This window comes from Abrus precatorius, unplaced genomic scaffold, assembly GCF_003935025.1.
Source record: "Abrus precatorius isolate BTA unplaced genomic scaffold, Abrus_2018 Scaffold4, whole genome shotgun sequence".
Classification (NCBI taxonomy): Eukaryota; Viridiplantae; Streptophyta; class Magnoliopsida; order Fabales; family Fabaceae; genus Abrus; species Abrus precatorius.
Genome location: NW_020874384.1, coordinates 16,994,849 through 17,017,156, shown reverse-complemented (window position 1 = coordinate 17,017,156; position 22,308 = coordinate 16,994,849). Strand labels below are relative to the sequence as shown.

General features: G+C 32.5%; 3 protein-coding genes across 4 annotated transcripts; 2 read left to right on the top strand and 1 right to left on the bottom strand.

Moving 5' to 3' along the window:
* Nucleotides 1-1,232: 1,232 nt before the first annotated feature.
* LOC113865177 (probable clathrin assembly protein At4g32285) lies at nt 1,233-4,661 on the top strand. The gene is made up of 2 exons (XM_027499569.1): nt 1,233-1,508; nt 1,613-4,661. Exon 2 carries the CDS (start codon nt 1,671-1,673, stop codon nt 3,654-3,656), a length of 1,986 nt encoding a protein of 661 aa, XP_027355370.1. The 5' UTR covers nt 1,233-1,508; nt 1,613-1,670; the 3' UTR covers nt 3,657-4,661.
* Nucleotides 4,662-10,365: 5,704 nt separating this feature from the next.
* On the top strand, nt 10,366-12,468 carry LOC113865424. Of its 2 annotated transcripts, none has more exons than XM_027499949.1 (4): nt 10,366-10,596; nt 10,691-10,805; nt 10,954-11,068; nt 11,595-12,468. In XM_027499949.1, the coding sequence occupies exons 1-4, from the start codon at nt 10,496-10,498 to the stop codon at nt 12,161-12,163; spliced, it is 900 nt and encodes a 299-aa protein (XP_027355750.1). In that variant the 5' UTR covers nt 10,366-10,495; the 3' UTR covers nt 12,164-12,468. The 2 variants fall into 2 exon arrangements, with proteins under 2 accessions (XP_027355750.1, XP_027355751.1); XM_027499950.1 differs by having other exon boundaries at nt 10,411-10,596; nt 10,989-11,068; nt 11,595-12,295.
* Nucleotides 12,469-13,485: 1,017 nt separating this feature from the next.
* Nucleotides 13,486-17,322, bottom strand: LOC113865828. Its single transcript, XM_027500601.1, has 4 exons — nt 16,761-17,322; nt 16,429-16,617; nt 14,883-15,338; nt 13,486-14,751 (listed from the first exon to the last, which is right to left on the bottom strand). Exons 1-4 carry the CDS (start codon nt 17,160-17,162, stop codon nt 13,834-13,836), a joined length of 1,965 nt encoding a protein of 654 aa, XP_027356402.1. The 5' UTR covers nt 17,163-17,322; the 3' UTR covers nt 13,486-13,833.
* Between the last annotated feature and the right edge of the window lie 4,986 nt (nt 17,323-22,308).

Genomic DNA, 22,308 nt, shown 5'->3' with positions numbered 1-22,308 from the left:
AAAAATATATTTTCACAATTGATGATAATATATATATATATAGCCTGTGAACTCCTTTGAAAACATTAGGTTGGAGGATTCGGTTGACAGGGATTTAGAACGAATACGAAGTCATCGTTGAAAAAGGAACTAAATTAAAGTCTACGCTTTTGATAAATCTTGGTGAATCAAAATTAACTAGGATGAGCAAAGAAGTCATTTAAAGGGTCAATAAAGCATTCAAAGCATGCGTTGGATTAATGATTCAACAGCTAATTACTAATTCAGAGTCAGCTGTGATCTTCTTCTCACGAGCTGTTTACGAGTTGTTACAACTATAAAATTATACCCAATAAACTATCATTTCCTCTCGTTTTTGAGCTGGCAAGTAAACCGTGCTACCTCTATTGTGTTATATTTTTATTTTTTTTTCAATTCAGTATGTTTGCTCTCTTTCACTCATATGACCTCAGAAAAAAATTATTATTTGAATTGATTCAATCAGAACTATTATTTGAATTGTGTAAAAATATAATACACGAAACATATTTTGTAAGCAACTGCAAAATTTCAAAACTTGATTTATTCTTTCCGTATTTAAAACTTACATCTTATATATAAAATCACTTTACATTTTTTTTACATGTAAAATAATTATTAACTTTTTGATATATATTAATTAATATATTTTCCTAATTCCTGTAACTCCATTTCCATTCCCTCGAGTAGAGAGAGAGCCGCATCTCACCTCAAAACGAAACCTTACATTTTTCCATATATGTAATTATGTAACCCTTTTAAAATCCATTTGCATTACATAAATTAAAAGATAATACAAACTAATATTGTTTAACCAAAAGAAGAGAATCACTGTAACTTAAAAATATAAAGTAGAAGCTATACTATTAAAACGCCAATAAACAAGTAGAAAAATAAAATAAAGAAAGAATGAGGGTGAAAATAACCAGAAAAGGCAAGCACACGAGACAAAATCCCCACATTCGTTGCTTACCATAAATACAAAGGCATTTTCACATTTTAACCTCCCACCGACGCCTCCCACACCAGATTCAAATCACAAATCGTACTTCAAGTGGGGCCACCTTATCACCGCACCATACACTGCCACGTGTCCAACCAAACACAAACAATCAGAAAGAAAATCACTATCACCATGAAGAAAACAAGTCCACATCACCGTAAACCGTACGCATCGTATGGTAGTAAAATAAACCCGCGACGCACACAATTCCACCCTCCTCCATTCTTCAGACACAGTCCCGGTAGACGGTAGCTATTACAACCCCCTTTTCCATCTCTCTCTCTCTCTCTCTCTCTCTCTCTTTATTTCTCTCTCATCGCCATTGCCACAGATCTAAGACACAGATCACAGGGTTCGCGCCTTTTGACTCTTTTATTCTTCATTGGCCATTGTTCCGGACACCTCGCACCATAATCTAGGACCAGACCTACCCAATCGGAGCCTCCATACCACTATTTCGGGTCCGTGCGCGGATCTAGGAGGAGAGGTAAGCTTCAAGGACTTAACATCTAGGAATTGACTCTATTTAATTTAAACGCTTCTCTATTTTAGGAAATTTGTTAATTAATTCAGCGAATGTTCGATTCGTAGCTTCACGATTCAGGGAGTTAGATCGGAAGAGTGTGAGTGAATAAGGCTTGGGTTTCCGATGGCTCCGACGACGATCCGGAAGGCGATTGGGGTGGTGAAGGACCAGACCAGTATTGGAATAGCGAAGGTGGCGAGTAACATGGCGCCGGATTTGGAGGTTGCGATTGTGAAGGCGACGAGTCACGACGATGATCCTGCGAGCGAGAAGTACATAAGGGAGATCTTGAACCTCATGTCGTACTCGCGTGGATACGTCCACGCGTGTGTTTCCGCGGTGTCGAAGCGTTTGGGGAAGACGCGCGACTGGATTGTGGCGCTCAAGGCGCTCATGCTGGTGCACCGCTTGATGAACGAGGGTCCACCGCTGTTCCAGGAGGAGATCCTGTACGCCACCCGTAGAGGAACCAGGCTCCTCAACATGTCTGATTTCAGAGATGAAGCTCACTCGAGCTCTTGGGATCACTCTGCTTTTGTGAGGACCTATGCTATGTATCTTGATCAGCGTCTTGAAATGATGCTGTTTGATAGAAAGAGTGCCAACGGTGGCAGTGTTGGGGGTAGTGTTGGCGGTGCAGATGATAGGTTTGGTGGGAGGGACAGTTTTAGGCCGGACGATAGGTTTGGTGGAAGAGACAATTTTAGGTCGCCGCCATATGAATACGGAGGTGGGGAATTTAGAGGGGAAGGGGAGTATGGGAACGGGAATGGGATGAGGAGGACGAGATCGTTCGGGGACATGACTGAAACGACGGGGAGGGAAGAGAAAAGGATTGTGAGTGTGACTCCTTTGAGGGATATGCAGCCGGAGAGGATTTTTGGCAAGATGGGTCACTTGCAGAGGTTGTTGGATCGTTTCTTGGCTTGTAGGCCTACTGGGTTGGCCAAGAATAGCAGGATGGTTTTGATTGCGTTGTATCCTGTGGTCAAGGAGAGTTTTCAGTTGTATGCTGATATATGTGAGGTTTTGGCTGTGTTGCTTGACAAATTCTTTGATATGGAGTACCCTGATTGCGTGAAGGCCTTTGATAGTTATGCCAGTGCTGCTAAGCAGATCGATGAGTTGGTTGCCTTCTACAATTGGTGTAAGGACACAGGTGTGGCAAGGTCCTCGGAGTATCCAGAAGTTCAGAGGATTACTAGCAAGTTGCTGGAGACATTGGAGGAGTTTGTAAGGGACAGGGCCAAGAGGCCAAAAAGTCCAGAGAGGAAAGAGGAAGCGCCGCAGGTGGAAAAAGTAGAGGAGGAGCCTGTTCCGGATATGAATGAGATCAAGGCACTGCCTCCACCTGAGAATTATAACCCTCCTCCTCCACCTGAGCCGGAGCCTAAGCCACAGCAGCCACAAGTTACAGAGGACTTGGTGAATCTGAGAGATGATGCAGTCACTGCAGATGACCAGGGTAATAAATTGGCTTTGGCACTCTTTGCTGGTGCACCAGCTAATAATGCCAATGGATCATGGGAAGCCTTCCCATCAAATGGACAGCCAGAGGTGACTTCAGCTTGGCAAACCCCAGCTGCAGAACCTGGGAAAGCCGATTGGGAATTGGCATTGGTAGAGACTGCTAGCAATTTGTCAAAGCAGAAGGCAACTTTAGGTGGTGGGTTTGATCCCTTATTGTTGACTGGCATGTACGATCAAGGAATGGTCAGGCAGCATGTCAGCACTTCCCAACTGAGTGGGGGGAGTGCAAGCAGTGTGGCATTGCCAGGGCCGGGAAAGACTACAACTCCAGTTTTGGCTCTCCCAGCCCCAGATGGATCTGTCCAGCCAGTGAATCAGGATCCATTTGCTGCATCGTTGAGCATTCCTCCTCCATCCTATGTGCAAATGGCTGATATGGAGAAAAAGCAGCACTTGCTCGTGCAGGAGCAGCAGCTGTGGCATCAGTATGCAAGAGAAGGGATGCAAGGCCAATCTAGCTTGACCAAACTGAATGGCACCGGATACTATGCTGGAGGTCCTGTGCCAATGATGCCTTATGGAATGCCCCCAGTCAATGGAATGGGACCTCCAACCGGGTATTATCATGCTCCTTACTGATGCCCCTCTCTGTTTTTTGCCACATATCTATAGGTTGCTTCGTTTATTTTTTTTACTATGACATAGTGTTTTCTTTTTGTTTTAAATGATGTCATCATATTCTTGAGATCTGCACATTAGTACGGTGGGGATGCTAAGGAGACTGAGTTGAAGAGACAATTTCATGTTGGGTTTTGATGCTGGGAGATGTGTAGCTCAGTTGTAATGTCTCTCTGTCGTGTAATAGTAGCTTTCTTCTCGATTTTGTACTTCGAAGTGATTCTTGCTCCTTAAAAACAAACGATTAACTACTGTAAATTTTATTAAATGCTGGTGCTGATAATCTTGATTGGTTATGTCAAATGATTCCATCTTGTGGGAACAGCCTTGACTACTTCTTATAACTTCGGGTCCTCGGGAATTGGTTCCATTATAGGGGGGAATTAGATGTATTAGTAAGTTGCCGAGTTTGACGTTAAGGAGTAAGTTTTCAATCTTGTCATTTTTTGGTTTTCTTCTTACCTTTGGTTTCCTAATTTAGCTAAATCATCATTAAACTTTCCTAGGGGCCATAATTAGATGTCAAGTAACATCTCTTGTGGCATTCAAGTTATTGTTTGGGTCTTTTTTAGCATTAACATATATGGTTGACCCACAGTGTTCAGTTACTATCGTTCACACCCATTTAATTTGAATTTTGAAACTATTCTTTTTATGTTTTTGGTGAAAATTGTCTTGAGGAGGAATAAAGGCAGGTAACCCATCTGTCATTGTTAAGCTGTGGGTGTGTTGGATGTACAGTTATGTTCAAGTTTTGGGTTTGCGACATGTAAAGTTTTGAGATTGTTATCCCGTGGGGGCCTTTTTTTTGCTATATATTGTTTATCTACTTATGTACTTGTGCACAAAGTCTTGAGGTTAGTGTAAATATTATCATTCAATTATACATTGATATATTATTGAAAAATTAAAAGAGTGTTGGTAACATTATCAGCTCTCTCATTGGAATGGACATGGGGTTAGTGTTAAATGAAGTTCCGCGTGTTTATTTCATCTTTATCACAGTTTATAACCTTTCTTAAATTTGTTTTAGCTTTTTTAATTAGATTTATGATTAAATTTATAAATAAATATTTATTTGATAAGAGTTTATTATACAAATATTTAATTGAGTTATTTACTTGTGTAATAGTTGTAATTGAGAGATGAAGGTTTAAAGTCTAATGGGGTGTTTGGTTTTCATTTTGGAATTTCCAAGTTGTAGTTTGGACAACAGTTACGAAAGAAAATATCGTTGGAATCGTCATTTTAAACTTTGCAAACTTAAAAGCAAACATGATTAATTACATAAAGTGGTGTTTCTGTTCCGATGTCTTGAAATATTTTTTAATTTGGTGAGTTACAAATTTTTGGGTATGTTTGGAGTTAAGGTGGGGTTCTTTTAAACAATTTTGAGTTTAATTTTAAAATATTATTAATGAAAATTTTATATGAACAATTAATTATAAGTTATTTTATATGTAAATCTGTAATCATATTATTTTGTAATTTTTTATATTGTTAATGTATTTTAATTCATTTTTTCATTTAATCTTATTTTTTTTCGTAAGCATCAATTTTTAAGATTGAACTTAATATCACTTAAGAGATCCAAATCTCTATTTATCTTGTCCCAATACATTGATTTTAGAAAATCGATGGTTGTGATTATGATCAGATATAAACACGTTATAATATATTATAAAGTTGTGAAAGATTTTTTTAAAAATTATTGATTTTTTAATTAAGTGTTATAAATATATTTTATCTTTTCAAGTACATCTTTGTTAATTTTAGAAGAGTTAAATTAAAGAAAACACCTGAAAGCTTGTTTCAAGATCTGGGAAGCAAATTATGGATTTGTCCGTCTATTTTGTTTTTGCTTGCTCTCTTTCCAATAAAATTTCTTTGGTCATCTTTACAACCGCCTTTGGATGAAACCAAGAATATATATATTTTTTCCGATCCGCGTAGATTTTCATGTGTCTATCTTTTCCATTGAATTATAGATATGCATTATTTAGGATGATTTTAAACATCGATGGTGATGCCAGTTGCCAAACACTACTAGACTAAGATGTTCATGCCCCACTAAAGAAGGAACCAAAAGGAATTTCTGCGTCGATTTGATAACTTGGCATTTCATTGGAAAGCCCATACTTGTCATGCACAAACTGTGCAAAACACTTGTTCAATATTTCACGAAAACCCAAAGCTTTTAGCATCCATGGCCCCACCGTTCTCCTTCCTATACACTGAGTGCCTCAAAAATTAAAAAATCAGACCACACTTGATGCTCTAGTTCATGCTTTTCTTTTCCATTGCTACCTTTTGGTTTCTTTTCTGAAGAAAGAATGATAGCACATTTTTATGATAAACTTATATTCATTTTTTTAAGTCGTTTAATAGTATTTACATTCCAAGGCTTTACTCCTTGCTAACTACGCTAATTTAGTTGACATTATTTTTCCTTTATATGATAATGAGGCTACTGACTGTAACTTTAAGAAGGCATCTTCTTCATTGTTAATTATCCATAGATTTCTTATAGCTCAAATAAGTGACAAAAAGGGGGTCAGCCCCTACTTTTTCTTGTGCGTTCTTTAGTGGGGACTAAGAAATGTGATATCTTTGACCAATAAACGAGAATGATAGTTCGCATCTTTCTTTTTTGTGGAAAAACTGTTATTCGATTTGGTGCATACTTTATAAAATTATAATATAATTATTTTTTAATTTGTATAGTGTTTAATATAGACAATCAAATTGGATGTTAAAATAATATTATTCAATCAAATATTAGGCAAGTATGTATATTATCTTTACGAGCATAATAGAGGAATAATTAGATTAATACTATATACTTCATATAGAAATGTCCAAATACGACCCCCCACTGTGTACTTTGACAAGAAATTGAGATTAATTAATCTCTGAAAATGTACGCATCTTTTTATTATATCCATCACTCGCACTTCCCAGCCCGTGTCTAACGGAGGTGGGGACCAGATTGAAAAAGAAAATATTACTCTTTTTGCATTATATATATATATATTCTTTAAATTATGACAATAATAGTCAAGTAGTAAAGAAACTAGTGCAGCAGTAGTGTCTCGAAAACACACTAAAAAACAGAAAAATACTTGAGCAAATATCTTAAAAGAAAAATATTATACAAATATAACAAACCACAACTAAGGCTCTTATATATGATTAGCTTTCAAATGTAAGTAGTTATCTAACATTTTATTGAAGCAAATTATAATTTTTATGTATTTTTAGTTTTAATTATTTGCATTGTTTTAAAATGGCATGCTTATGCCCAAAAGTAAAATAAAATTGGCATGCTCGTATGGATTTATCCTCTGTTTTATATTTTTTTTACATATATATTAGATCATAACTAAAAAGTATTGTTGAAAGAATTATATCTTATTAAAATGATTTATTATCTGTTAATTAATATAATTAAGTATAACTTTTTTTTGTAAAAAAATATTCAATAAAAAAAATGACTCTCCATAAATTTCATCCTGTGTTATTGTTTGAAAGAAAAGAAAAAAGTAATAGTCAATTCTATTTCTATTGTTTAGTTAAAAAGAATAAGAAGCAGAAATAATATATGATGCGAGGTCAATATGATCGGCTGTAATTGAGTAACAAAAATTGTCATCGGTGTTATATTTGGTACTAGATCTCAAACTTGCTTTTGTCACTGATGGAGTTGATATCAAATTATCTAAGATCCAATACTGTTGAGACTTATCAAACTCTGAACAATTTTGCTGAACTTGAATGAGTTCGTACATTTCTGCATAGTAGGAGTATGAGGTGGATTGTACGAAAGAAAATGAGGAGTGAGGTCCAAAATTGGGAATGGTAGGACCAATATTTGCTTGATTTTGTTTTAACCAAACCAGTTATTGTACACCCCATATCAAAGTCAATCAGAGGTCAACTGCAACTTTCACCTGTGCCCTCCCATTATATTATAATCATTAAAAATTAATACTATAACTTTTAACCATAATCTGAAAAAATCACTTATGTTAAAAAGTAATCTTAAAAATCTTTGACAATGTCATCAAATATTCATATTGTTAAGTGAAATTCCACTGTGCAACAAAAAGTACTGGCTAATAAGTCCAGCGTAGGACAGTAACACTGGGGCGTACCCTATCTTTTTTATTGAAAAAGAAAAACATTATTCTTCTAAAATGTGCCAACTCGACGTTCTTAATTTCTCACCTCTATTATTGTCCTATTCCCGAATTAAACAATTGGGTCGAGGTACTGTCGTTATTCTTTACATGGATACTACAAATTTTGTATTCTTTTAAAATAATTTGGTGCCTTATTAATTTAAAATATTTTTTATTAATTAATTAAAATATATCGTAAATACATTTTTATATTAATTATCATAGAGCCCAACAATTTTTGTTGATGTGTCAGTATATGATTGAGTGATGATGTATTAAATTTAAAAAATTATTGTACAATTTGATTTAAATAAAACTAAAAAAAATTCAAGTGTTAAATAAATACTAATAACACACTTTTTAAATATTTTTAACGTGTTTTATATTTTTAAATTAATTTTTTGACAATAATTTTAAAATAGTGTATTGCTGGCGTTGTTTGAGGAAAAGAGAAGATCGTTAGCAGGTAGAATTTGGGCTTGTGGGCGTACTTAGTATTTTTACGGGCCTCATATTCATTTCTGTTTTTTCTTTTAATCAGATGGGGCCAAGGCCCAAATCAATAAAACTGCAGACTTTACAATGGGTGAATGCAAATTACATCATTCGGAGATAGACATACCCAATTATATTTGTTTTTTAAAAAAAGACGTACACACTGGAATGTTATTTGATTATCGTTTGGGCTTCGTGTAAAAATCCAAGTCTAAAAGTATTTTAGTATAGACATAGGAAAAAAAACATGTCAAAAGTTTTGTAAACGTAAATCCATCTTAAAAATCCATAATTATTAAGTTTGAAATAAACGTGAATCCATGTTCACTTAAGCATAATTCAAACATATTATAATTCTCAAACAATAATCAGAACATAAGTCCCATCCACATCTCAGTGTTTATAAAAACCTTTTTATAAATATAAAATTTAAGCTGTGCAGTGCGAATTGAATACCAAAATATCAGCATATGTACATTTGGTTTGGTTTTGCCATGGATTTTTTTTATTTTATTTGCTGGCACATACATTACCCATTTTGGGAAATTCCTAGGTTTAATTCACTGGGTCACGCCACCTCAAACATTGCCGTTATTCTGTAAGCCCCAACTACTCCCTGAAGATAACGCCGTCTGCCACCTCGGGAGTCGTTATCCTCGCCGTTACCGTTATCGTTACCGTCCCTGGGCCTCTCCCTCCGCAACGTCTGAATCAGTTCCAACGCCTTGGTTTGTCTGAATGATTGGTGTATATCAGCCGTCTGATGGAGTCAACGTTGGTTCTTGCGTCAACCGTTTTTTATTCTTGGAGTTTAGACACCGATTGCCTGTCGCATGCCAATTGGACACGTGGTTACCGTACTAGTCTCATCCTCATCTTATAAGTAAAAAGTTAATCTCACTACTAAATTTATTATTATTTATTTTAAAATATAATAAATATTAATTTATAATAAAATAATGTTTGTTAGATTTAATAACTGATGTTAATAAAAGTCGTCTTGTAATATCAAAAGGACTCTTGAAAGATCATGAATGCTTTCCTGTTGCATACAATTTCGGATTTGAAGGTAAAGAGGAGAAAATAAAAATAGCAGGAGATGCACAGAAAAGAACCAAACAAACATAATTAATTACTCAATATATATTTTTAAAAAATCCCTTTCTTAGTAATTTAATTTGATTTTGATTAGTGTAAGTTAAGTTAGGTGAAATCAATTAAGCGAACAGTATTCTCTTGCTTATATTCTATGAAGAATATGGAGAATGTTAAAATAAATATTTTACGATTATTGATTAAGAAAACAATAGTATATGAAAAATTAATTCATAATATTTATGTTTTATTAATCTTTCTAAGGCTAAAAATATGCATTTTTAATATTTATAGATAACAAAATTGTATTGATTTAAATAGGGGTTGTGGTTTACACTTGTTTGAATTTGAGGAGAGGTTGGGGATGCCTAGGAGTCACCGACAGTGATGATATGGTGAAAGGTCAAACCCACAGCGAATGAATGAATGGGTGTGACTGTGACTTTAGAGGTAAAGGAAGACAAAAGCCCAATACACCAAAAACAGAAAACCACTCTTGGGGCTGGGGGATGCAGCCATCTGGATCAGTGGGCTCCACAACAAAACCATTTTCTTATTTTTTCATTTTAATATACACCTTTCAAATTTTATTAATTACATCAATTATTGCTATGAAATAATCTTCTTTTGTTTTTATTTTCACAAGAGTTCAAAGTATAGTTATATATTAATTATTTATTAAGGAAAAATTTTAAATACTAGATAAAGAATTGAAAGTAATTTTTATTTGAAAGAATTATTAATGTAATGCTTATTATACTTTTTAATTATTTTTTAAATTACTCACTTTTATAATTTCATGATTAAAAAGTAGTAGGTGAGTGTAAAAAATATGAAAATTAGAGGTGAGGGGTACCCCATACAGTGGTGATGGTGTGTGTTGAGCATTTATGGAAATCGAGAAGTAATTAACTAAAAGCAAAAGGTAGATAGAGTACGAGTAAACCCTCCTTTTCCTCAGTTCTTACCCACATTTTAGAGTCTCTTCATGAAACAGAGCACTCTGTTTCTCTCCCACAAGTGCTGAGGATGCCAAGGCCAGGCCCAAGGCCCTACGATTGCGTGAGAAGAGCTTGGCACAGCGAAAGACATCAACCCATCAGAGGAACTCTCATTCAAGAAATTTTCAGGTCCACCCTTTTCCTCTCCACCAATCACCATCACACTTCACACATACCCTTCTTCCTTTTCCCACTTCATCTTTTCTTCTTAATCGTTGAATAGGGTCGTCAACGACATACATGGCGCTTCCACTAAGAAGAATAAAGAATACCAAGAGAAACTTCCCGTTGTTGTTCTCAGAGCCGAAGAAATTATGTACTCTAAAGCCAATTCTGAGGTATAACTATTTCCCTTTCCCCTGTTCTGCACTGCTCCTTATATACTCAATTATTTCTCCATTATTACGAAATATTGTATTATAAGAGGAAAAAAAACATTCTTCTGATGAAAAATAAAATAATTTTTACATAATTATTATTGGGTAGGCGGAATACATGGACCTTACGACACTTTTGGACAGAACAAATGATGCCATTGATACAATAATTCGACGTGATGAGCATACAGAAACTGGAGAGTATTTGCGCCCTTGCATCGAAGGTAAATAATAACTCAACCCTCGAATTAAGTAACCCATTTTTGTTTAGGTCTTCTCTTGTTGTTTGTTTAGTTTCTTTCTGTAACCAAGTAGTAGCAACTTTATAAATGGGGAAAAAAACATGGATAAAATAACAAAGGTAGCTGCTTTTTTTTTTTTTCATTTCCATAACATTTCTATCCTCTATTTGAAAAAACTATTTCACACTTGACACTGTAAATAAATAGATGTATTTTATTACTTTTTTATATACACGTATTTTAAAAATAATTCTTCAAAGGTTAAAAAATTAAGGGTGTAAAAAATTGTTTCAAAGAAAAGCAAACTTGGGAAAACGAAAAAGAAAAAAGTTTGTGTTAGAGAAATGGTTGAATGTTTTTGTTAATTTTCCATGAGGACTTGTGAAAAGAGAAAAGTATTATTTATGGAAACATTTTTTTTTTCAATTTCCAAATATGCACTAATTGGTGGAGATAGTTCGGCACATATGTTGTGAGTGATTTTTGTTCTTTGTTTGTTATGATTCAGCTGCTTTGAGTTTGGGTTGCTCCCTAACAAAACCTTCAAGGAGTCAACGCAACAACCAAAGGTGTTATTTGAGTCGCAGAACTGAAGAGGTTCCCAATGTTTCTCATGCCATGGTGCATATGGCGAATATAACGGACCATACAACAAAGTCGCAACATGTGTCTGAAAATGTACCTTCGGCTAGTAAAAAGCAGTGCTTGGAATTTTCAGCTTATCCCCTATACTATGGGAACAACATCCAACTTGAAATGTCCCAACATGATCTTGAAGTCTCACATGTTTCTCACACTTGTGGACCTGCCCTTATGTTAAATCCCTCAAGTGAGGGATCCCAATCATTCATTGTTAATGGAGATTTTGAGAATCCATTCACAAACAAATGTGATCTATCATTGAGGTTAGGTCCCTTTACTGTAGATGCCCCTAGTTTTGGAAATGATCAGTTTCAGGAGGCTGACGTGAGAAGCAAGTTAATTGTTGGAACCTCCCAGAAGGATGAAAAGTTGAAGCTTCGAGGAAAATTTTGTGGGAGTGCAACCAAAAGTACAATAACAGCACACAGGTTTTAGAAGATGAGAGAGTTTGTTTAAAGACAAAATTTATGTGTTGTTATTTTGGATTCCGATAATGTTGTTTAATAATTAAAATTAGAACTTTAGTTTAATGAAATATTTATATTTAATATTATTAAAAATTGTACTTAAGTTTTGATATTTGTTTATTGTTATGTAGTAAACTAGAGAAATTTAGGTTTTTAAACTTGTACTTTGCTATGCTTCTTCAAATGGCTAAGCATTTATGTATTTAGATGTTCATCTCAGCTGTGTTTTATGGGTTATGTAAATAACAAATTCAATCTGAATTATAACGGTGGATTAAATAGCGAGTCTTTCTCTACAGCAGTAAAATGTGTTATCCAACATAAGTTATCTTTGGCAATATCAATGTGCACGTTTTACCTGTTTCATGAATACAATGTAGTAACAGTTGCATTGTACGGTGCCGGTTAAGAAAATTGCTATTTTGTGACTTTTAAGGCAAGTTGTTATTTATGGTTGAAAAGTAAACCAGATGGCGACCTCGCTAGGAAATTTTGGACTTTCTGTAGGTACTCTTTAATTTGATGATGCTGACGTTGATATTTTAAAATATTTTATCTAACTCCGATCAAATGGTTCGTAGTGTTGATGATTCATAAGTTATTTATTTAGCTATTAAAATATGATAGTACTAAATTCCCGCATCACAAAATCTCTTCAAATTTCACTTTGCTCACACCATAACGAGTCATGACATTATTTCGTCAAAATAATAAAAGTAAAAATAGAGTAATGACATTAATTAATACATTGCATTCACAATATAGTTATAAGCATGGTTACAGTTAGTTGACCTAGCGAAAAAGGCGATATTCAACAATACGAAAAAATGTAGTTTGTTACTACATCAATATAGAATTTAAAATTTATAATATAAATTCGATTGCATCTTTTTATCGAGTATATTACCTTGCAACTATTTTTTTCATTTACTACTTGTTATTTTAAATTTTAAAAAATTAAATCAAGAAAAACTAAATATACATGTATGGGTATTATTATTTTAAGGAAAAAAAAAGTAATTTCGAAGGACTGAAAATATTTCCGTCCCGAGGCTTTAAATTAGGTATAATTCTAGTACATATTTAGAAACTTAATAAAATTAGGTTAAAGTAGGTTTCAGTGTAAAAAATATAACTTGTAATGGTAAAATATATCCACATTTGACTGGATTTAACACATAATCAAGCATGCTGTTAATGCCACAACTGCATTATCTGACTTCGATTTTAAATGTTTTCAAAATTTGTCATATTTGTCTCCAGCTTCCATCAAACATTATCAGCATATATAAAATGTTACGTATGCAAATTTATTATTTCAAGCAGTGATAGAAGTTAGGACAAATTTAAAGGGTTTTGAAAAGTTTGGGGATGAAAATCACTGCTCATTGGCCAGACTCTTCTCTACTTCTGAGAACATTTATGATTTATGCATTAGTTTAGCTGCCGGCAACAGTCTCCTTGAATTATGGTCATAACATGGTTTTATCTGGTCCATGATGTCTACCTAAGTTTGCAACACGAGACATAACATGACACGCCCAAGGTTTAAAAGCATTAATTCTAAAGCTACAAGGTCTTCAAAGATTTAGTACATGTTCATGGTTATAAATCCCATGAATGTGTCAGGCTACACAGTTAGGCTTCTAAAGGTCCACTTGTTAAGAAAGACCACAAAGAAGCAGCTGAGGATGTTGAAGAGCTATAATGGAAATCAATTTGCAATTGCCGGTGAAGATAGGAACTTGAACCATTCCATTTCCTCTCCTCCTTCTCTAGTTGCCAAAGTGGTATTGCTGCCAGAAAGCGTTTGATGAACTCTTTACAGCACTCTTTACCACGGCAAATTATCTCCCGACTTTCCTCATTTTTTGCATCATTAATTCCCTTTAAAGGGACCTCTTTTGATTTGTCCATTTTCCCATATATCACACTCGAATCATCAAACTTCAATATGAATGCTTGTTGGCACCCTTCAAAAAGTCGCTCACCCAAAGAGTCAATGATATAATAAGCGTTTGCTTCTACCTTCAAAACAAAGAAATGATCATTCCAACTCACTATGTAAATTCTTGGCTCTTGATCAACCACCTTGCTCTTTATCTCATCCCAAATTTCATCAAAAGACATGGCTCCTTTCAAGCAATGGAACTTCTCAGGTGAGAAAAACCCTGTGTATGATTTCTGAGGCAAAACAACTAGAGGTCTCAAATTGACTTCTATGATGGTCTCCAAATCAAAATGTTTATCTGGGAAGAGCTTTGAGTAGTAATCATTGTTGCACAACCTTCTCCATTGAGACGAACCTTGTCTGATGAGACAATCAAATTGTGCTCTTGTTGGCATACCCTGGTTGGAGTGGAGCCAGTGAGCTATGAGTGCAACTAAGACCGTGCAAGCACTCTCACCAGAGGCTTGTTCACTCATTTGGTCAAAGGAAGCGAAAAACACATTGGTTTTGAGCTTTGCTTGCCCATCTCTACTTAAAATTCCCTTCATTTCCCAACTACTAGCACTGTCTTTATGGTACAATTGTGGAGAAAGTTCATTCGATTTCTGCATTGAGTTAACAAGTCCATTTGTTAGCCTTAAAAAATGTGACCTTTATTTGTTTTGCATACTGCAATGATAATCAACTCGCACCCTTGAGCTTTGAGTAATTAAGGGGTGAAAAAAAGGTAACATACCAGTGAATAACCATGATAGGTGGTTTGAGTTTCTAGTCTGTTTGTGCTTGTCTTAGGGTTCTTCCACTCTTTGAAGCTTCTATTGTGTGACAACTGGGACCAACTCCTCTGCACTGTATCCAAACAAGACTTTGTCTCTGAGCTTGTAAACCTCTCAGACCCAATAGTGAGTCTTGACCCTGCGTTGTGAATTCCACTGCTCTTGCTACTGCCACTGCTTGTGGTGGACTCATTCGACGAGTCATCTGAGTCAAACACGGGAGAGCCATCCGACTCATAAGGGCTTGTTTGTTCTGCTTCATCAAACTTACCATTATTTTTCTTCCCTAAGCTTGTCAAGCACTTCACTTTCCCTATAATCCCATGTTTCTTCTCTGGCTCGACCCAGTTTTCGAAAGGTCCGGTCGTCGCTGAATCATCATTGGAATCCCTCAGCTTCAATAACCTCATAGAGACCTGTTAAAAAGTGAAGAAATTATTTTCATGCAGTCAATATATTTTAGCAATCTATTATATATAAGAGAACCAACAAGAGAAAAAATAGAAACCAATTACTATATAATCATATAGGATGAATATAATATCTCTAAAAAACATTACCCATTGAGAAATTGCGTTTTTCTTAAGCAATTGCACAACTTTTTTCAATAAAATAAGATTAAAATTATAACATAAATATTTTATATAATAAGGGAGTTAAAAAATTATATAAATACTGCAATTCTTCCTCAATTTTGAGAAAATGTAACCGTGCTAAGAACTTTAATTTGCACCCAAAAAGCATATTTTAGTGTTAAGATATTTCACATCACTTAAAATTAGTAAAAATAGGCTTGAATACTCTTCCTTATTTAAGTTAACTTTTAAAAATAATAAGTTAGCCCTAAACAGAGTCCTAAATCCCAATTAAAAAAATCTTACTTATATACCCACTAATGCAGTACTTTTTATTATTTAATATTTAGATTTCTTTATTTCAAAATAAAATATACAATAATAAAAACTGTTATTAACAAACATTTCACACTTGTTTTCTAACGTTTTATTTCTTATTAGATGAATTCATATATTAATCTCATTTATACAGAATAGATATGTACGGGATATTTAGTGAAGAGAATTCTCTCAATCATAAAATATGTAGTATTTTAAAAAGAGTATTAAATGGATATTGTATTCCTGACATACACACACTTGTTTCCCAAAATTATTAAAAAGGACAAAAAGGAAAGACAAGTTTTTTTACAATCACGGTCAAATAACGTTATTTGGAAAATGAATTGGAACAGAAACGATGGACGGAAAGACGTGAGTCATGAGTTCACACCAACAAAATAGGACATCACTAATTTGTTTTTATGAGTTTGTATCCATATTATACACACAGAAATTTTCAAATTTCAATGAAATGGCCAAGTTTTATTACGTGTTATTTCTTTCCATTTTTGCTGTGTGCGCGCTTGTGAAACGGGTTTGACCAACAGGGCCAATCAAAACATACATAATTAATTAGTAAAAAACCGAGGAAAATGAAGTTGGAACATACCAAAAGGGTAGCTTCGATTATCAAACCATTGACCCTCAATTTGATTGGAAGCCTCCTTTGAAAGTGATGATGAGAATTGGACCGTGTCTTCAATTCTTCCCTCACCAGCAACTCCTCCACGGCCACGCTCGTTTCCACTTTTCCGACCACCGTCATTTTAGCTTTAGATTCTCCTACACATCCCTGTGACTGCATTTCATTTTTAAACAAATTTATTCATAAATAAACATACTTACATTAACATAATACAAATAAATAAATAAGCACAAGAAAAATTTAAAAATTTAAAAGAAAAAAGAGTTAGAAACATAACATTAAGTTCTTATTCTTACATATAAGACATGAAATGCCATGTCGCAAGCATCAAAGGGCCCATCTTTGAGGACTAGATGAAACCCGCAGAGGTCGCGAGCTTCCCATACGAGAGAGGGTGCTTTGGAACTGAGGAATCTACGAACAGAAGTGGTGTGAGCGCATCGTCGTTTTGGGGTGCGATGAAAGGGAACGAGTGGAAGAGGTGTCGTTTTTGGCTTTGAACTCGTAGAAGAAGAAAAATTCTTCCCTTTATCTTTCTTTGTAGCAATTCCTGTTATTTCAATAGCCACGTTGTCGTTTGCAGCACCCACCCTGACTCCAAACAATCCTAATTCAAGCTTCAATTGGGTCACCTTCACTGCGTGTTTGTTGTTGCTCTGCCCCGACAACCTTGTTGCCCAACACTTGATCTTCGTCATCTTCTTCGTTCTTGTTGTTGTTAGTTCAATGTTGTGTTTGGTCTGATGAAGAAGCCATGGATTAATTTTAGAGGATTGAACAAACAGTAATTAGGAATAGACAAACGACCCAATGAAACTTAATTTGGTCAGTGATAGTTACATTTGGATTTTATTTAGTATATATGTGTATATGTTATGTTTTTAAAAATATTAAAAAAATATGTGAAGGGTGCAACACCATGCGCACTTGAGTCAAATAGAATGAGTCCCACTTCTCAGTTTCCACTTTCCATATTTCCGCGTGACCGTGTAAGGGGATCGCTACGGTCTACACGATTTATCAAGACACGGTTGCTCATGTTATTTTTCCAATTAATTACCTTGTTAAATTTTTATGAGTTTCTTGTCTTGTCTACATGTGTTCAATTTTATAGTAATTTTAAGTGCAACTGTATATTTCATCGATTAAAACGATTTTTAAATCACATTGTCATTTAAAAAAAAAAACAATTATGAGAATATCAAATTTTGAAGGAAATTCAAATATTTATAAGAATTTAATAAAACTCTTGGCATTTATTTATATTCTAAAGAACCGTACATAAGTTCAAAAGAGCATATTATACGTTGATAGTTTTTCAGAAGCATTAACAAGTCACTTTAGTATCAAGAAGTATCTCGACAACTTTCTGGTTTTTTTAAATGTTTCTTAAAATAATATTCAATTTTATAATTTTTTATAATTTTTCAATCTCAATAATTTTAAAAACCGTTTAATGCTACTTTTAATAATATATTTTGAATTTTTTCATTAATATTATACTGTTTATTTAATTTTTTAATAAAACATGTTATCTTTTAAAAAAAATACAAGAGTTTAAAATTAACTACAAACTTAAATTGTAATTGTTTAAAAATTATTTTTATCTATAAATAAAAATATATTAGAGACCATATAAAAGTATACCCTTTTATAGAATTTATATTTATAAGGTAGGTTATCGATTCATTCAGCGTATATTTGATAGTCATTTGAAGTTTTTTATAGCTTGTTTGATTAACTTATAAATTTATTCAATTAAAATAAAATATTTAATGAACAGTCTTATTTTATTAATAAATTTTATTAATATCAGTCTTTAAAATAAAAAAATAAACAGTTAATAATAGTAAAATTTTATTTATAAATATTTAAACTCAGTTAACAAAATCTTTTATTAATTTACACCATCTTTTAGATATCATTTAAAATAATTTTAAAACTTATAACTTGCTATAATTATTTTTATCTTTAACCATTAACAAATATTCATTTATCATCCCTATTACACGCAACTCACTGCTACAGCATAGTTTAAATGATATCAAGATGCTTCCATAATAATCTTAAATCCCTATCCAGGTGCCATTTTGACCGTTATGGGCATCAACAACTCCCCATCCAACTGCCTCACTTGGGCTTTTAGTGGCATGATCAATGAAAAAACAAAACAAAACAACTAAAATTTAAACAACATTGTTTGGGCTGTTTTTAGTCATCTACTAGGACGCTGTTCTACATTGTGATGCAGAGGTGTTGAGTGCTATCTCTTGGTTGTGTGAAATTCATACTTAGTCGTTGATGTGACAGCAGCTTATCGGATGATTTTGCCAAGCACATTCTCCGTTGGTGACCGTCCAAACACTTCAACATTTCTGACACAAAATCATCTGTATGTCCCTTACCAACGCTTCACTCCTCATCTTTCAACAAAATCAATAAATGGCCTCCGACAACGTTTTACTTTCCTTCTTTAATTCAAAATTTAGAATGCTAATGAGTGATTTTAAAATAATGATTCAAATTTTTAAGAGAAAAATATATGAAAAACATTGCACATTTTACTATGTTTTAACACAATAATTTTTATTGTATAATTAAAATTTTGTTATTAATTATTTAATTAATATTTTCTAAACAATTATTAATATGATATATTAATAAAAATTTAAACCATATGTACTTTTTGTTTTATATTAATTATAAAACCTTGTTCCTAGTACTGTAAACATAAGACCAAGCATGGGAGGGAAAATAGAAAGTTATAATGACAATTACATTATTTATTATTTATTTTTATATTTTAAAAATACAATTCATAATTTAAAAAAAGTACCGCCACTTAAAAAATCTCCTGTAATAAGGAATATCACTTTGATGGAATAAGATTATTTAAAATAGAATGTCCGTATTAATTCATAATTTTTGTATTAATTTTTACTACTAAAAAAATCATTATATTTTCTTCTTTGGCCTATTTTTCAGTCTTAGAGAATTTTTTTCAATATTTTAAGTTAAGCTAATTTTTTGTTTTGAAAAGCGTTTAATCTTTATAATTTATCTAAAAAATTTATCCAATAACTAATAAAAAATATAAAGATTTCACCGCTGAGTAAGATTATTCACTATACTTCCTATTTAAATAATAATAATAATAATAATAAAATTTATGAAAAATAAAATATTGATTACATTAGATATATAAAAGTGTAATATTTTTCAACAAATTATTATTATTGTTTATTTAAACTCAATTTTAAGAGTAAAAATTAATAAAAATATTTAGGCAACTAATAAAACTGTGAAAATTAAATAAAAATAAGTAAAATTAACAGCCTAAATTTTCATATAAAATTAATATAAAAGCCAAAAAAACAAAACAAAACATTTTTTGGTACTTTATTGTCAAAAGGGAACCAGGTGTACCGTAACGCAATTCGGCTGAGTTTAGATTGGGCTTTGGTCTGCAAAATAGATCCATGTGGTTCAGCAATCGACGGACGATAATCGATAGCCAGTTGATATCAGGCCGACACGACAACAACGTTTGCAAAACAACTTACGTTCTATTTTAAAAAAAAGCACTTGATTTGTTGAACTCCCACTAAATAAACATCATAAGGGTGATATTAATTGCTAATTATATACTCACAGGTAACACCATAACAAATCTCAATACATTACTCGAATATTATATTCGCGGCAAATAATATTGTATTCAGCTTAAACCCCTTTACCGCAATAACAGTAGGGAATAGCATTCAATTGGACATGAACGGGGCAGAAGTTTTGGTACTTGGAAACTCGAACAGCTAACGATGCATTTTTGTGTCGTTAAGACAATGTTTATAATATGTATGGTTATACGCACCTGCCCTTTGGGCATAAAAAGAGACAGAAATCTGCGAATCACACATAATTTCAACCATTAGATTTGAGAACTGCAAGTTAAATAACAGAGTTAGTTGCTTAATATAACCTTTGATTACACCTAGTGAATATAACTATTATATAGGTAAAATTATGTTACACGATATGTTAAAGATTATTTTGTTTGAATATTTTATGTCTGGGAATACGAAATAGGAAAAACAAAACAACACAGTTCATTTCCGATACATTATAAAATATTTTGTTGCATTCGATTCTATTTTATTCATAATTGAACAATAGATTTTTTCTTTGATAACATTAGAGGAAAGGTAAGAAAATTCAAATCTAACAAGATATTGTTTGATCTGTGGAGCTGGCAATCCTAAACCTAACACATTCTTTAAAGTAAAAAGGTGATTAGTGACTTTGGTGTTTGGAGTTGAAAAACTGTTGCCCGAAAGAAGAACCCTAACAATCTGTATTTTCAACACCTAATCAGTACAATTATAAATTTACATTAATTCACACACACTAACATAATTTTGTCGGATGGCCTGGTGTTGTATCATTTGGCCATTTTTAATTGTTAATTAAAACACTTGTTTTTCCAACCATGACTTTTCGTATAATAAATTATATCACTATTGGAATACAGACATGTACGCCACTTTTATCTAACCATATTTTATTTATTTATTTGTTATAATTATATTATTAATCCTAGAAACACCAATATAAAAAATAAAAACAATTATAAACACATAACAGAGTATTATAACATATTAGAAAATTAATCTTTCAAGTTAATGTGAAATACTTAATATTGCAGTTAAATTTCATGTGACTACTGGTTCGATGAATAATGACTTCAGAACTTTCTTTTTTTTTCAAATTAAATTTTTATTACTTTTATACTAAAACTCAATCTTATATTTTAGAATTGACAATATTATTTTATAATTTGTCTCTTTCTTGACTATATTGATATATCTGCGCTTAATTTTTATTTAATTTAAATTACATTTGCTAAATTAAGTTTCAATTTTTAAATATGTTTTTAAAAAGCATACAATAAAAATTAATAAATAATACTTTTTGTAAAAAGTTATAATATATTTCTTATGACACGTTTCTACGAATGCATTTAATATTATGAAATAATTTATGATTTTGCTAATAAAATTTTTAGAATAATTTATACAGCTTATTAAAAGAAATAAATTTTTAACTTGTCTTAATAAATTTTATAACAAAATTTATAAACATATTATTGAATAAATATTGAATTCACCCTTAAACTTTACAAGGAAGGGAATAAATCGGTATATATCAAACGACTGGGCACGTTTCTTTTTCTTTTTCTTTTTCTTTTTAGTTTCCAAATCCTAAATTGATTAGTTAATTGGTTAACTTAGCAGAACGTGCAAATTTCCATTTCCGCGAGTGGTTTTGTAAGAGACGAGCAATTATTAATGCATTTCGCTGGCAATTCAGCAAATGGGACGGAGTTTGTTACAACTATCTACAACCCCCTTTTGTCGCTTTGTGCTCATTCCCTGTATTTATTTATTTATTTTATAAATTTTGTTTTATTTATATTTCTTTGTTACACAATGAAAAAAATAAAATACAAATAAAATTGTATTTTTAAAATTAAAATAAAAACAGTATATGTTTGAGTGAGTATATAAAATTAGTTTTATTTTAAAATAATTTTAAAATGACTTAGTTTATCTTTAAAAATAAATAAATAATGTTGAAAATTTCATAATTTTTAATTTAATCCTAAATTTATAATCCGTCTCGTTGATTTAAACATAAATTTAGAAATAAACTTAAGTTTAATTTTGACTTAGAACAATAAATTAAAACATATTTACGGTTATTCAACTTAACTCTAAGGATACAAATGCGTTTCTAGCTAAAAACACTTAATTTTACGAAGATTTATTGGGATGACAAATTGTGAAA